At 38.0% G+C, this 17,489-nt stretch overlaps 3 protein-coding genes across 4 annotated transcripts in view; 2 read left to right on the top strand and 1 right to left on the bottom strand.

Moving 5' to 3' along the window:
* Positions 1-3,152: 3,152 nt before the first annotated feature.
* On the top strand, positions 3,153-5,146 carry LOC137298952 (protein transport protein Sec61 subunit beta-like). The gene is made up of 4 exons (XM_067831346.1): positions 3,153-3,232; positions 3,833-3,921; positions 4,073-4,168; positions 4,752-5,146. Exons 1-4 carry the CDS (start codon positions 3,224-3,226, stop codon positions 4,837-4,839), a joined length of 282 nt encoding a protein of 93 aa, XP_067687447.1. The 5' UTR covers positions 3,153-3,223; the 3' UTR covers positions 4,840-5,146.
* A 2,292-nt stretch (positions 5,147-7,438) lies between these two features.
* LOC137298006 (uncharacterized) lies at positions 7,439-8,967 on the bottom strand. The gene has a single exon (XM_067830026.1). The coding sequence runs from the start codon at positions 8,468-8,470 to the stop codon at positions 7,520-7,522; it is 951 nt and encodes a 316-aa protein (XP_067686127.1). The 5' UTR covers positions 8,471-8,967; the 3' UTR covers positions 7,439-7,519.
* A 4,406-nt stretch (positions 8,968-13,373) lies between these two features.
* Positions 13,374-17,489, top strand: part of LOC137297678 (glycerol-3-phosphate dehydrogenase, mitochondrial-like) — a 51,759-nt gene continuing 47,643 nt past the window's right edge. Inside the window, exon 1 of one of the 2 annotated variants that reach the window (XM_067829594.1) lies at positions 13,374-13,504. The gene's annotated coding sequence lies outside the window, so the exon portion shown is untranslated. The remainder of the gene's footprint in view (positions 13,505-17,489) is intronic. The other variant, XM_067829593.1, reaches the window with a different exon arrangement.

Raw genomic sequence — 17,489 nt, 5'->3', positions numbered from 1 at the left:
CTGAAAAATAGCTTGTTGCTGTGTCACCAGACACCATGCTCCCATGCCATGTGAGACACAGTGCTTAGGCCAGGCCCTTGAAGGCCGTGCCATCCAAGGCGCCGGTCCAGAGTGTTATATTTTACCACCGCTTCGTTCGCCGGGGACTTCCCATACCCTGGACTCCTGAACTGAGAGGGTTCGTGTACATCCTCGATATCTCCAGGGTATACACGTGCGGCATTCATTAAACCTATTTCCGACTTAGGTGACAAAATCAAAGAAGAAAGTGTTCCAGTGTGATATTTGTAGATATTTCAGTGTCAACACAAAATCCACCTGATCACCATACGCCATGATGGGTGTCTTATTGTACGTTAAGCATCTACAGTTTGTATCAATTAAACCTGACAAAATTTAGAAACTCCTATATAGTATGTTCGGCAACGTGGACGCGCGGAAACAGAAACGTTAATCATACGTTACGTTCAATTGGCAGTTTTAGAACTTGGAGAGCAACAGTAATAGACAATATACTCTAATGTATGACAGCGTCTTTTTTTTCTACTTTGAGTCCCGTGAAGATGTACGGGTTGGAATTGATCTTCAGTAAGACAGTAACTCATGCTTGTCGTAAGAGGCGATTATCAGGATTAGGTGGTCAGGCTCGCTGACTCTGCTGACACATGCCATAGTATTCAAGTTGGTAGATCTGTGCTCAAGTTATTGATCACTGGATTATCTGGATCTGGCTTGATTATTAACCGGCCGCCATTATATAGCTGGAATATTGCTAAGTGTGGCATAAAACTAAGCTCAGTCAATCACTTATTCTACATTGTTGCGACGTTTCGGAATGAATGATCTTTATTTGCTCCACTGGTTACACACGTTGTAACATGATATCAGAGACGCTGGATGACAACTGCTTTATCCTGCCAGGATGTGACGTGTCAGTATACAAAAACAACAACTCTATTAGATGTATAGACGCCTATACTGTGCTGCCGGGTGGTCAGACATCGAGACATGGTTTACTGCCAGCCTGTCCTGATAGCGTGGGTCGTTACTCAATACATCAACCACTTGTCTGCCTAATCCAAATTAGAATATTATTGATATATTTTCATTCCTTTGCGTATAGTACAGTAAGTGAATAAATCAGTCGTAAAATATATTGCATCAGTGAACTCGTAACTGTTCCGACGCCAGCATCCCTCAATTACTGTACCTGCACGTTCGCAAAGCAAGTTTTTGGAGAAAAATATTATCTGTTGCCATAGTTTCCATGCAGACAACGGCGGTTCAGTGACAAACGGGTGTACCACATTGGCATACGATTGGGAAATATACACCCGAATAGCCTGAAATCTACTGGTGTGTGTATCTCATGAAACTGTGGGTTAGTTTCAGCTATATTGGCTTATGTAGGAAACTAACTGCACTCCATATATCTTTTCATTTACTTCCTGCACACACCGTGACCTATATAGTGAGTTAGATCTTTCACTCACAGCCTGTACCTTCTCCCGAGAGGTATAAGATTAAGAGGTCTCGGGCTTCTTTCAGGAGGCAACCTTTTAGTAGCGTTAACTTTAACTCCGATTCTTACGATTCTTAATGACTTACGATAACCTTAGTGCTTTATAAAAGAACGCATAGGTAGAGAACTGTGGCACTGGTAATTACTGCATCCGCCATTATCACGAGGAATATCTCCATGTTATTGTCTTACTCCACTAAAGAAGTTGCGGTGGCTGAGCGGGTTGGTTGAATAACTTTGTGTGCTGGCAATTAGGTGTTTGATTCTGAAGGTGTGGGTTTGAATTCCCGAATGGGACTCAACACCAGATAGGCTAGAATCGGTACGTTTCTAAAAAAAACCCCCTGTAATCCCAAATATAACATGTTACATTTGACCACTTTCTAAATGGCATTGTGTAATCACATGCTGTTGTGATCTGTAATAGAAGAAGACCTGATTCATACGCTGGAAAATCAACCATATGGTTTGGGACGCCCCTGTGCGAATATCATAGGCAAATGTTGCTAAGACTAATTGTCGCCCATTGGCGAAAAGAGCAAGGTCTTTCCTGCTGCCTGCACACTTCAGTGTAGACGTGTGATGCCTTATTTAATCCTAATAACTGTCACTGAATCTTTCATCGTGATACGTTTTCATTTCGTTTTCAAAGACCCTGCTGGAAATTAAAACTGCCCTCAGGGAGGAGATACGTCGCAGCCTGTATAAACGACCCTTCTTCCTAATACTGTTTATTGTTTAGTTTATGATGTCCTCGCATAATTAAACGGGTGAAAGAACGCCCACCCCGCGGGGGTTAAAAACCCCATGGCACATGTCTATCATTATGACGTAATGGAGGTCTTTAATCAGTTTGTTTTGTTTATCGTTGATCCGACAACATAAATCATGTGTTTTGTTTGAATGATAGAAGAGGTGAGAACATGTATTTACATGCGATATCCACAAAATAAAAAGACAAAGTACAGCAAGAGAACAATAAGCAGAAGATGGAATTAAAATAATGTTTGATACATATTTCAAAATTTTCAACGCTCACAACTTCCAAGTTCAAGCGACACGATTTCCCACAAACAGTAACCGTAATGGACATCAAGTGTCCATTGTGTACTCCAACTCCAAAAGATGAGTTCCGTGTATTACCTATATGCCATAAATATTTAGAAATAAGAGAAAGTATCTGCTTTATTTTTTTCTACAACCAGCCCTCTTGACATAAATTCCATGTGCTACTTCGCACAGAAAATGTTGAGTTATTGTATAGAGAGCACCTGCCTCTCTGGGCCACTTATCCAAATGAAAAAATCTGTCTGTTTGGTACTTATTTCACAGTTGTGAAGTGGGAAATAGAAGTACAGCTTTTCGAATTTTGTAGAGACTCAAAGTAGTTTAAATAATACTAGATTGGATTACATTTTTTCATTGTTTTTAACGGACTACTATGAGAGACCAACTTAGACACAGAGGTATTTTAACAACGTTATCTCAGAACTTGATACATAATTCGGATTAAAAAATGAGCCGAACATTGACACGTGAAGGCATTATAAGAAACTGACCAGGAAATGCTCGAGGGCGTAATAAATTTCTAGTGGCTAGCTACTTGGAGTATTTAAAGGGGCACCTGTCGCTTACCTCCCTTATATATAGAGGACGCCACCAGGTTTGGTCAACGTCAGCACAGCCTTTCACTCAAACAACATGGCACTCGTAAGTACAGCTGTGATATTTCGCCGAAAATAATGCAAGACTAATCTGGATTGTTACATTTGAAACATAAATATTATGATTAATATTTTGTTGATATTTTCCGTTATATATTTCTGTACTCATTCCGAAAATACGGGACTTCAATGTGTAGAAAACAGAATTGGAAATATGTTTCCTCTATTTGAATTTAGTAACCTATCGGATTCATTTTTAAAGTCTTAATATATACCGAAAGAGCAGTTTAGCTGCACTAACATTTCCGGAAATTTAATTTTGAATGTTTTCGATTGTACAATATGTCACATGTGAAGTTTACAATAATAATTATGCGGTATACTACCGGTGTTACTATATACATTACATGTACATGATGAGCTACTTATAATCGCTTTTGTGTTTTCTATTTGACGTCTGTATATCGAAGATTACAATGTTTTGGGATTTTTCTTTTCTCAAGTGTGTTTTCACTTATCAATTTTCTGTTAACTTTTAAAACGTAACATGACAAAGATCTTTGACTTTGTTATTTGTCTGATCAATATGTTTATTTTTTACATTATTTTTTTGTCGTTTTCTTTATCTTGATTGATTTGTTTCCAGCCATCAGCAAGTTCAACCAATGTCGGGGGCCGGGCTCCATCAAAATCAGTGTCCCCAAGATCTGGAGGGGGATCTGCTGTCAGACAGAGGTAACCTTGTTTTCTTTTCATCTTGAGATTGACAATAACAATTCATTTTGTGAATTTCTTATTTACATTTGATGAAATCACCATCTATTTAACATGTTCATGATTCCCCGTCAGCTTCCCCATTGTTTACTGTACGATCTCTCTGATCCAGGAAAAGCACCACAACATCTAGTGCCCCCCGAAAGGCAGCTGGCAGCAGTGCGGGTATGTGGAGATTCTACACAGAAGACTCTCCTGGAATCAAGGTGTAAGTATTGGGAGATATCTGAACACATCCTCAGTCACGGGTTCATAATTTCTTAACATAAAGACATTATCCTTCCTGAAAACTGTTTCGTTTTCCTTAACAGTATAATTCATTGGGACTATTTTTTTTATTATGCTTTGACATGATTTCATATGAAGAGGGCAATCAGGTATAAGACTGATATCAGGTTGTGACTAGGGTCACAATGGATACTTACTTCTACTGCTGTGCTAAGATTGTCAGGGTCATGAGCCAGTCAAGTGAAAGTAGCTTTGTGTGCATACCATGATTGATGGTATATTCCTGCTTGTGAGGCCATTAGAATTGTAGATCTCTATGTAATACCGTTACTAAAAACATGCAGAAAACTTCAATCACAAATGTAAGAGATGGGATAAGTATTATAAATATACAGTTTATAGGTAAAGTGTTTAAAGGTGTCAGATAAACACAACACCATAATAGTCAACCACAGAATGTTTGTTTTAAAGCAGAAAGTATTATTCTTTGTAAGCCCAATCCTCGGAAATGAGTCTGGTCTATCAAGCCAGTTGTGATTATGATTTTTTGTTCGTTGTTGCAGTGGTCCCGTCCCTGTCCTAGTCATGAGTCTGCTCTTCATCGCCTCCGTTTTTATGCTCCACATCTGGGGAAAATACACCCGTGCCTAGACGACCTCACGACTCATAGCAACATTGACGGAGATGTACATACATTCATGATTCAGTGAACTGAAGGCATTTTATCACAAACTGTTACTGTGTGCCATTGTGGTACCATATTTACCTGACTAAGAATACATGGTGGTGGCTAGAGGCAACGTGTTCTTATCATGGTAAATATGGTGTATGACGAATGTGTCATTCCAAAGACCAGTGTGAAAGTGGCTCAGGCATCTTAATGTTTTTGTTGAACTTTTCATCAACCAAGATGCAACTCTTATGAAAAAGTGTAAAAGAAATAAAGACTTAATTTATATGAGAATATTCGTTGTTTTGTATTGCCAGTAGTATGGGGTTTATGAGTACATTCAGCTCTTGCCATGAAATACCATGAAGCGGGATCCACCTGTCAGTTCATCATCCATGTGCCTCCAGATTTGTGGACACTATTATCTTCATATGAGGACCAAAGATTGTGCATGAAAACTTGTAGGTATGAATAATGCTATTACTTATAGAATATTTGTTTCTTCTGCAAGAGAAAGAAAATTAAAAAATGGGTACATTTTAATTATGTAGTGTCATGTTGCCTCTTAGAGTATCAATTGGGGAAAAAAAAAAGAAACTTGTTTACCATAGAAATTTAAATCCTTGCATACTAATGTTGATTTGGGAAAACTTTTAGGCATTTTGTAGGACATAAGTTCAAATAAGTGCTGTAGAATAACTGGGAACATCAAACCAGAGCGGAGAACCTCAGGGATTTGATCAAAGGACACCATCCAAAACATGGTACTTATCAATATGAGGATAATTTTCATAGTCTGCTGTTTAATGCCACACTCAGCAGTATTCCAGTGAAATGGCAGATGTATAGATAACTGATTCTAGACCAGACTATCCTGTGATCAACAGCATGAGCATCGACATTATGCAGTTGGGATACAATGACTTGTGTTAACAAGCAACATATCGATTTACATAATTGTGATACTTGTCAACAAAGTCATGGAGTCTGACCATTCAATCCTGATAGTTGCCTGTTATGATGTCATGGGTTACTGTAGACCAATTCTAACCTGATCTTCATTGGTGTGATAGTTTCAAAACACTGACTGGTCAGATTGACATTTTTTAGAGGGTTTTTCATAACGACACTGCAGCATACTGCTTGAAAACTTACATTAGTCTCCAAAATACATGTAGTTCACTTTCCCCTCTATACATCCCAAACTTTGAGTCTGAAGAAATCTGCTGCTCGTCATAGGTGACAATTTAGTGGATCAGCTGCTGACCTGGATAGCTATGCCATGACAGTTACCGATTTGTTTCACTGGGATGAAACTGGAACACTGTGGTCAGACTAACAACTAGTCTCAGAAATGAACATCATATTTTACTGAAAAAGTTCATAGTTATAAAAAAATGACATAATGAAACGGAGACTTGCTTCATTTTTAGTTTCATCTTTGTGATACAATCGGTAACTACTTTTAACTTTTTGCTCACACACAAGATGCATGAAATGACTCACCCAATGTAGGCTGTCGACAGAATTGAGGACATTAGTTGCAATGTTGTATGGAACAAAGTTCATAAAGTGGACAAAGTGTCATGGTCATATTGAAAATAAGGTCAAGACCACCCAAATCAACTGGTGTCTGTGTAATCCCCTAATATAGGCTGTCAACAAATTTGGACACATTGGGTCCAACAATTCATGAAATATCGCTTTAACAAACGAGACAGACGCTGCTGAATACATAGTCCCCCATTCCACGCTGTGGTTGGGGGACAAAAACTCAACTTTAATTAGATCAACCCACTTCACCTAAACCAGTCCATTCTGTGTATTATTAACCATGGTAGTCACTAAATAACCTAGTCTGTACCAGACAATCCACTGACTGACTTGACTGGCTTTGATCTAAGCATTTCAGACACAAGGACATACATCTCTACCAAAGAGTCTGATCACCTGATCCTGTTACTTGCCTCTTACCAGTTGTTGTTTATAAGGGGTTGAGTCACCACTTCAGTCTCCTACTGACATGGGGCAACTGGCTGCAGAGATCCTTGTCTAACCCTGAACCTGTCCAACAATATTCTTGATTAACTTCTTTCATTGGCACTGGTGTGAGCATGTTCAATATTCTTGATTGATTGAATTTTCAATCATGAATGAATTGAACACGTCCGGTACGTCACAAAACAGCAAAGAATGAAATAGTTTTGGATAATTTTTCACACTGGTTACAGATATGGGTTTCTTTTTGGAAAAACAAGGTACCACATACCAAGGTAATATACCAATTTCGATGATCCTGCTTGCTAACAGGCATAATATTACAATAAGATCTTATCATTAAAATTATTTATTATCATAAACAAGTCAGTCAGTTTAGGAAGAAAAAATCAGAGTCATGCCAGTCTCAAATAATTATCACTTTGATGAAACCTGAGAGCACAGATTGGTGATAACAAACCAAGAAACATAAGCAGGCATACGGGGACTTTGTGAACTCACAAAGGATTCCTGCCTCTCAAATACCAAAGGCAACAGGGTCATCTGGGTCCTTCAGCACAACATCACAACAAAGCAATAGAATTTAGAAAACACTATATTTATTCTTACCATTCACCCAGAAATCACAGATATGTTGCAGAATATTTTATTTACAACAGTTCATCAGAGATATTGTAGTAACAGAAACTTTTTCACCTCAGTCGGCAACGGCAGCTGCTGCACCTTCACACGGATGTGGCATTTCTTGTGAGACATTGCCAGAGAACTGCGAACCACTGTGCGACACAGTCTTTGTAAACTTCTAGGATTGCAATACTGATATTCCAGAAACTTGATCATATCTTTCTCATTGTCACTCACTTCAGCAAGTTCAGCAACAATTTTGTGTTGTGCCATCTTAATCCATCCATCACAGTAGAAGTCAAATCCAGCATAAACTAGCTTCTTAATAAAATCCCGACAATCATCGCCATATTCAAGGAGAATAAAGTTCAAAGGCTTTTCAAAGGAATGGGGACAAACTCCGGCCTCTAAAAGCTGTTCAGCAAATGGAATATCACTCTTGGCAAAAAGGACAAAGGTCATTAGTGACATTGAGATGCCAAATGTGTTTGGACGGAGGATGTTGACATCAGCACCGGCGTCAACAAGCATCTGCGCTGTGTCTTTGTGGTTATTCTCAACTGCTGACAATAAGGGGAGATAACCTTGCAAGTTTTTCACATTGACATCAGCCTTTCTGTCAAGAAGTTTCTGAAGGATGGCTTTATGTCCATGGGAGGCTGCAATATACACTGGTGTACACTTATTTTTATCACGAACATTGACATCAGCACCACTCAGTAGCAAAATATCAACAGCCCACTCATTCCCGGAGCGACATGCTTCACACAAGGGAACAGAACCCTTATTTCGCGGATGATTTAGGTCAATGTTTGAACTGTCAAGTATGTTCTGTAGTTCTTCACTTTGTAAGTTTATTTCCTCACTGCTGAGAGTTTCTGAAGAAGTGCGACACAAATGTAACACTCTTCTCACATTTTTCTTGGACATTCTGTTTGTTATAGAATTCCCTTCTACTGAAGGGATATGTGTTGACTTGACACGAGACATACAAGACTGCTGGTAGAGTATCAACAGATTTAACTATTTAGAAAAGGTGTGAAGTTTCAATTCAAGATACCCTACTACATGCTGCTGCATGACAATTAATTGCTGATCATGTTTATCATGTTTGTACAGATGTCTGTGATATGAAATATGGATTTCCAATCCAGTCTCCTGTGTTTGAAGTCATGTAGTAGGTTCCTAATTAAAAACTTTATAGTCTCAAACGAGAATAATTCAGTTATATTATAACAGAAGACAACTGCACTCCCGTCTTGGTCCAATATCAGTTCTTGAAACAGCAAAGACTGACTGTTGCTGTGGAATTAGATTTTGCCCGCTACAATATAAAAACAAACTGCTTGGAAGAGAGATAATTCTGACGGCTTTCGGTGTCCTTTACTCGTCCTTTGTTTACTCAGGGCATGTGTCTCGTGTGTGCTGTTCACGTGAATACTTCTCCCACAGACTCGGTGATGTCCACACAGCGACATCCGCAGTGGAAAGCTTTACTTAATTAGAGTTACCTGCCCTGGATGTATGTAATACTACTTTCATTAAAGCTTATTTTATACTGAGAAAAACGATAAAATACGTCTGGCAGCACGTGGGTCGTTTTGTTAATGTACCGGATGTTTTATGTTTAGCATATTTGTCTTGGTGCGTTGGTCTGAGCGTACGTACAAGATATGACAACGAAACGTTAATTTATCAACTTCTGACGAAATATAATAGAGCTTTCAGCAAGAAAGACGTATGACCTGAAATTACGACTAACTGCAATGGGTCAGAGAGAAGCGCGCTTAGAATGCATGCTTCATACTGTTTCACTTGGGACTCCCATTACATTGCCACGCTCATGCCCCAAAACGCCCCTCTAGATGTGATATAGGTAACCACCATGAATCATGGAGGGTGTATACTATTTCATTTTGGAGATGTGCAGTTTTCACAACAGCCGACAGCTGGAACATATACGTACTGACTCTTGTAGTTCACTTGGAGCTTGTGTAACTTACGTAGGCATGAGCCCTGTCTCCTGACACAGATGGCGCCACTCAGTTCAGTGTTTCCTTCATATATCCAACAAGGAGAGAACCTCTCGCCTTTACCTTTCTCCCTATTCCTGAATGACATAGAATCTCCAGGGATTGGGACAGAAAACTTCAACAATAGGCCATTGTCAGGATTATTAGCCATTTTCCAAATTTAGAATGGGCCATGGGCCATGGCCCATGTTTAAATAGTAAACTTCAAAATGTTAATGGGCCATTTCTTATTCTAATGTGCAGAATGGCCCCTGGCCCCTGCCTCTCCCGATCCATGAATCTAATATATACTGTAAGGGATGTGAGGGTGTTAACGTTGGCATGCGGGATCCAGATGAGTCCTTGCTTATCATGTGGATTCAGTTCATTGTATTACTTTCTGCTGATGACACTGTTATATTTGATGTTACACCAGACGTCTTACAGAAGTCCGTAAATGCTGTTAACGAGTACTGTGTTATGATGAAGTTAAACGTTAATATTGCGAAAACTAATGTTGTCATATTTGGGGGTGGTCCTTCTATATCATCAACACTTGGCTTCTTTTACGTTAGATATTTTTAGAGATTCCTATACTTATCTTGGAATTAACATGCACAGAAATAGACGATTTATATATGCAATAAAATCTCTATGCGAAAAAGCACAAAAAGCAATGCATGCTCTCCTCAGGAAGTCTCGAAATGTCAACTTACCGCTTGACTGTTTTTAACAGCTTTTGACACTCTGGCTGTTCCAGTCTTAACATATGGCTCAGAAGTTTGGGGGTTTGAAAACCTACTCCATTACCTTTTCAGGAGCGAAACCTTCACCCAGGAGTGATATATGTATGTTTCCTAAAGATTCTGCCAATTCCCAAAGTTATCTAAACTGGCTATTCTTCTTCAGTCGAAAGAGACAAGCATCCTACGTAACCTTTCCAGATACCTTAAATTAATACTTAGGGCATGATTCTCACATTCCAAAACAAAACCAAAGAAACACCAAAACAAAACTTCCATCCGTTACTTGTTTCCATGTCTGGTTTATTGGTATGTTAATTATATATATATCGGATTTGTTTGACTTATCCATGTATCCATGTCCTATTTGAGGTTTTACATATGACTTATAATTTATATCCATGTATTTTCTGTCATCTTGATGTTTTACTGTATAATATATGCCACTGTGTCTCATGTACCACCATGGGTGGTGTTGAGAAATAAATGATGATGTTTATCTATCTGTGGGACGAAGGCCATGAGAGACGCTATCATTTGTAGTTTAGCGCTGCACAAAACACTATTCCAGCTATGTGATAGCGGCCTCTATATAATCGAGTCTGGACTATCCTGTGATTGGGGCATTGTGGGAATTGATCTTCGTTATTCGAATATGATATGACATGTATCAGTGTATCAGACAAATTATCGAAACGACCACTCGACCCCCTTAGTCGCCTCTTACGACAGGCGTTGGTTGCTATAGAACACATCTAAAGCGGACCTTCAGGGGCCCCCAAGAAGTGCTTGTCAGACACGTTTATCGTTTCAGATGGTGAAATCTGGCAGTGTGTCATACCGACAAACCAAGACACAGATTAGGGCGTATCCGAAATTCGTACCTGCGACAATGTAGACAACAACTCTCTCTTAGCCTATAGTCATTACGTTAACTTTATATTTCAGGAATCCCTGGTACATATAGGAGTTCTTGCCCTGGGTAGCAGGATCCCCATGAGAGAATAAGAAGTAGAACAGGCAATACTTTTGTTCGGGGTAAGTGAGTGAGTCTAGTTTTACGCCACACTCAGCAATATTCCAGATATATGGCGGCGGTCTGTAAATAATCGAGTCTGGACCAGACAATCCAGTGATCAACAACAAGAGCACCAATCTACGCAAATAGGAACCGATGACATGTGTCAACCAAGTCAGCGAGCCTGACCACCCGATTCCGTTAGTCGCCTCTTACGACAAGCAGATTCGCCTTTTATGGCAAGCATGGGTTGCTGAAGGCCTATTCTACTCCGGACCTTCACGGGTCCTGATTAGTTTGTAGATATGAAAACTTTGCTGACAACAGATAGCATGACGTTATCATTGCTAATCACTGCAAATGTCTTAGTGGCAACAACACCATTTTATATAGCTCTTCGGATATTTCCTAATACAGTTTCTCCACAATCGTTTGAAGATTTTATTACGGAACGAGTGTTGAATAATAGTAATATGTTTGTTGTCGATAAACCAGAGTTTAAATCATCTTGCTTTGACAGGGGATTAGCAGAATACCGGATTTCATGAATGTTAATGGAGGTTACTTGTGATTATCAGATTTTGAAGACAGATTTGATTTGAAGGTAAATTCAGCGACACATTATCGTATTATGGGTCCAATTCACAGCTACTTTAGGAATTTCTCAATTGATAAATCTGCTTTCATTTGAATGATAACCCAGTCGTCGCTAGTATATTCTGTTAGGGGAGCAAGGTCTTATCAGTATATGCTATCTGCTTCAAAAGAAGTCTCCAGATCTAAGATTAAATGGAAGAACATATTTTCAGTTGACTTCAAATGGGAAAAGAAATTCTTAACATCAGTAAAGACAACACTTGACACAAAATTCGGGTGGTTTCGGTTTAGAATACAACATCGTTATTGTCAACTAATTCCTATCTGGTAAAGATTAAAATGGCTTCAAATAACAAGTGCTCCATTTGTGCTGATTGTATTGAAAGTCTTGTTCTGTTTTTATGGGGGGAGTCCAAATTTCTGGAGATCGCTAAAAGTCATGGTAAGTATATTACTCGGAAAATGTTCTCATGTCTTTTAACGTCTTCACTTCAGAGCTATAAAGAGAATTTTATCTCTGTCGAGGTGATTTTCCTCTCACTCATTGATCAAATCATACATTTAGAAAAAAGCAGATATACTATAAGATGTAGTTGTTGGAAGGTATCACACCACGTGAACATAAGAACACGGTACACGGATAGACGACAACATCGTAGCTGGCAATTCAGGAAATACCTCAAATACAACGATACGCGTGCAGGGTGCACTGGTGTGGGAAACGGAAACTGTAATGTTATCATTTTAAACTTTAAATAAGAGCTTATGCCGCTAGTTTCTGTCTCAAGCATTGATGCTGGAACTATCTGTATATATATTGTAGAAAGTATTGCATAAATAGTATTTGATAAAGAATACATGTTGTGCTGCGCGATACACCATCAATCAGTTCTAAACAGAACACGCAAAAACATACAATAGGTAATTCTTCCTGAGTTATTTGTTATATATTGCACTATTAAACAGCGAAGATTTGATACTTTATTGGTAGCAACGTGCTTAATGGTTGTAACGATTTACTGCATTAACTATTGTAGTGGCTGTCAAAGAGACATTTATATTTCGATCACTACGTTGACAAATCAGTGTATGGTGTAAGACACATCTCGAATGTGACTCTGCTAGTGCTTTGTAGTCCTGTCCTAGTACACTGTATTCTCCAGATCGTATAAGGCACCTTTGACCGAATCTGGTGTGTTGTTAAGCTTTTTTCAGTGACTGTAAGAAGTTGTGTCGCTGCACTGGCAATTTTGTGATTTTTTATTCGCAGGCGAACATGAGCGCACCTGTGGGCTCTCACCTTACACCAGCGTAGCAGCACACGCTCGTCAATGTTCTTTTGTTGCAAAAACAAATACAAATATCACACTGAGCCTTTACTATATAACTTGATATTTAGTTCATCAGCCACCTGTCTCCCAGAGCATCATATCAACGAAGCAAATACTTTTCTATGGTTAAAATATCCATCTAAAACGATACGCTCTGATGAGCAGTTGTATATTATCTGCCGTACAGAAAATAGTCTATTTGAAGGAGGTTGACGCAAGGTTGGTCAAGGTTGTCACGGTGCAAAAGTAAGGCGCCGAGAGCGTTCTTACTGTATAATCAGGCCTTCTGTAACTTGGATTTTTCGACAACAGAAGCAATTTATGTAAGTGCATTTACCGTAATATAATGTTTTTTGTTATTTTTTTTTAATCTTAGCTATGTTCGGGGGCTGTCGTTCCGGGAAAAAAAAGTAGAACTGTGTCCCTGTCCCGGGAACATGTATATTTCAAGGCAATATTGAGAATGTGGATTTGGTACACTTAGACTACAGCATACTTGGCGTCAGTGGCTGAAATAATGTTTACGAAGTGAAGAAGCTGATGTTATGATGTTTGTGAAGTGCAGAATCTTAAGTTAATGTTGTACTGAAATTTGAAATAAGTCGATCTTACATTCAAGTTATTTATCAGACTGTCATGGTCTATTTATTCGATGTCCTCATGTAATAATGTCGAACATTGCATTTGTACTGGTTTAACCAAAGATTAATTGAGAGACCTAGCCAATAACTATGCATAGTCTTTGAGAAATTAGCATGAAGATATGTTTGGATTCTTGAAGTCGAAGTATCAGTTCAGAAGACACGATCAATGTGTATGCATCACAGGCTTGTGCCAAAATACCAGTCAAAGCACTGTGCTTAGTTCTATGACCCAACTTACGCTTAGTCAGTTAGTGCTATGACCTCAGTCCTGGCAATATATGCCTCGATGTAATTTGTTTGCACACACACACCTGTGTTATGAATTACAATTTGTATTTTTAATGTTTTTTTATTACTGGTGTGTAATCAGAACTGTCACTAGATGAAAATAAATTAGATCTGAACACAGTTATCATCATGATGTATGACACTTCAGTGACATGCAGACATCTTCAAGATTGAGAGTCTTTACAGATGTCTTTTTTTAAAATCTTCTGTGTAAGAGGAGATCTCTGTTCTGAAATGTAATGAAACTGGTAACAATATATGTTATCAGACATTATTGCCAAAGAGTCTACCACTTTAAAATGGCATATATATATCTATGCATTGGTATAGTCAAAACGTTTGTGCTTCAGTTGTCAGAATGAATGACATTGTAATGCATAAAGACAGAATATTATACTGCATGATCAGTGAAGAACAAATAAACTTTTCTTGTTTGTGTTCTTATAACCATTATACATAAGAAAGACTTGGGGTAAGTCTTTAGCGAAACATCAACTTCATTCTTAAAAAATATGTGTGGTTAATTTATACCAAATGATTATAAGTTGCCAAAATGTTTTCTGCTTCACTGTCACTGGCCAGCTAAAACACAGACAGGTTACGTAACTCTGCACTGAACTGCAATCACATCATGTGAGGAAGGATTTTCAGTTCTATGGAAAATGGTTAAGAAGCTTGTCAATTTGCTGATTTTTCAACATCAACAAAGTGTTGAATGACATGCCAAATCACTGCGTTGCAGTCAATTGCTCCCAGGTCTCAGGTGATAGTGTCACCATACACAGATTTCCACTGGACATCATTTCATACTAAATATGTTGTTTGTAAGTGCGAAGAGAGCTTTGTGGCAGTCTGTAGTATTATCAGGTGATTCGACCCCAACCTTGCTTCCAACATAGAACGTGCTATTTAGATTTGTTTTCTTTGAGATAAAAAAATCAAAACTACTTCCTACTCATAGTTAAATATTTTTTGAATCATTACCAAAAGGATTTTGCATGACACAGATTTATAACCATTATGACAAGCAATTTTGACAGAATCATCTATGAAAACAAGTTGTATCACAGAAAATAAGCAAAGCAGATAACAAGATTAAATGGCAGTATATTGTGAAAACATAAAGCTTTCATTTTTCAAAACAACTGTCACAATTTGCAACCTATAAACAATATAACCCCGGGTAGTGTACATGAATACTACATAGACCTACCTCACATTGTGTCACAGAGGCGTGCCCCTCTGACTGGTTGAAATTTTGTTTGCAGGAGAGAATTGTGCACTGTTGTCTAAAATATGTTAATATTGTTATAATAAAATATCGAAATGAGTAGTTTTAATGACAGTGTTCATTTGTAATGATGTCAATAAATGATTTATGTATTTCTACCCCCTACAGTATATGTGATCTTTAACCATGCAGATATATTTGGGGGTTCCCTCCAGCACCTAAATATTTGTCTAAATCAGCATCATAATTCTATGCTTGGGAATATATACAGCTATCAATTTAAATTATCAGAAAAGGGTGTAGTATTCTGTTCCTTCTAGATGACAAAATGTGTTTTATCAATGTGGCTTTGGATATGTCTGGTTTGCACAAAGTGCTGAGTCATGTCCCAACTTTATTAATAACTCTAAACAGCGTGTATTGATATTGAAAGTCAAATATGGATAGAGAAATTGCAGAAATATTGTAAGTCAGACTTTTATTGGAATGTCAAACTATCTATGTCATCTGAGCTGTATTATTCCTTATAAAGGTAAAAGTGTATAGAATTGCATTTTGTTGGTTTAGATGTAGCAATCATGGATTAATGACTGAAGAAGGTAGAAAACATAATGTTTCAGCTATGAAAAGTTTGACTCCAATATGTGTTATATGAAGACAGGAAAACAAGTATCACAAGTATGAATATTCTTTTTATGACAGTTTGTTATCTGAACCTGGATATATTTGTGAAAATCACTCACTACAGAAAATGCATTCTCTGTTTGATAATAATGTATTCATAGTTTTAGAATTGCCAAATATATATTTCTTGGCTTAAAACGTAAATCTTTAGAAATTGAATATTAAAATTTTACATTTGATATATACTTCCGTTCAGTGTGCTCAGTGAGTGTTTGACCCTATCTCATGATGTTTCTGTGTTATGGGCTGGGGACTTAATTGTAGAAATTAATCTTAAAGGTCACATGCACCGCAAAACCTAACTTTGCTGATTCTGAATCCTTTCGGTATAGACTTACAGTAACAAATTATCAAAAGTGCAAATTCAGCGTATAAAGTTGAAAACCATTCACTAATTTTCCCCCAGCGTTTGGAGTAAAAGTAGTTTCAACAGCTGTGCTGTGACCATGGCGCAGTGATTAAGTTCGCATTGCTTGAACTGGGGATGGCGACTGATAAAGGGACAGCAAGTGATGGGTGCAAGGATTATTGCAACGGTCAAAGTTGGAGAATAGATATGTTTCTTGTGATTACAAGCATCTTAAGTCTGTAGTAATACAAATACACTGGTCCCATACCTGCTGATGTGCAAACAAAGTTTTCAAGTGTAGCATGGGAAATACTAATTTCATTGTTAAAAATTGCTCAGCTTAAAAACTGACATGTTTAATTCATGTCTATGGAAACATAGAAAAAACATGTTGATTGTGATAAGCAGCTGTGTCACCTACAAAACTCAATGACTGTTTTATTGACACCTATGTGTCTGCCTGTCTGCTGATGACAATATGCAATACACAACTTCAATCATTGACCACATGCAATTTGAACTTAACACCTATCAGGCTATACAGCATACACAAACTACATTGATTTATAGCTTGACCACCTTGGTTCTGTCTCTGTCACATTATGTAATTACACAAACGTACAGGTGTGATACTTGTACACTTGACATGTTATTTCATCTGTGGGTTGCAAAAAGTTGGATCCATTTTTCTTGGATGACTGGATCAGATGGAACTGGAAACCAGTGCAAACTCAGATTGTCAGTTTCAAGTTCTGCTTTGTACTTGGATGAAAGACAATTTCCAAAAACACGGTAGTTCACCATCTCAGGATTTCTTAATTGGATCAAACCCAAATGCAGAGAGCATGTATTCACAAAACCCAACATTTCTATATACATTATTTATGGATAACAACTTCTTCTATATATGATGCAATGTTTTGGTATGGATTCTTATACTGTTAGCACTCTTGCTTGACAACGGTATATGAATCCATACTGAAATGCTTCATCATGTACAGTAAAAGAAATTGTTATCCATAAAAAATCTTACTTTCTTATTACTCACCATACTTATAAAATGCCAAACAAACGGATCATCTCACACATAGTAAGCTTTCAGGGTATCAGCA

The sequence above is a fragment of the Haliotis asinina genome, chromosome 10 (genome assembly GCF_037392515.1).
Source record: "Haliotis asinina isolate JCU_RB_2024 chromosome 10, JCU_Hal_asi_v2, whole genome shotgun sequence".
Classification (NCBI taxonomy): Eukaryota; Metazoa; Mollusca; class Gastropoda; order Lepetellida; family Haliotidae; genus Haliotis; species Haliotis asinina.
The sequence above is the reverse complement of the archived record's forward strand: the minus strand, read 5'-3'. Positions and strand labels throughout refer to the sequence as shown.

Bases quoted from the DNA above. Each gene is read 5' to 3' on its own strand.
- LOC137298952 (XM_067831346.1), top strand. The intron at 3,922-4,072 runs GTAACCTTGTTT...TCTCTGATCCAG, and splicing joins GGATCTGCTGTCAGACAGAG to GAAAAGCACCACAACATCTA. The intron at 4,169-4,751 runs GTAAGTATTGGG...TCGTTGTTGCAG, and splicing joins GACTCTCCTGGAATCAAGGT to TGGTCCCGTCCCTGTCCTAG.
- LOC137298006 (XM_067830026.1), bottom strand. From the start codon at position 8,470: ATGTCTCGTGTCAAGTCAACACATATCCCTTCAGTAGAAGGGAATTCT.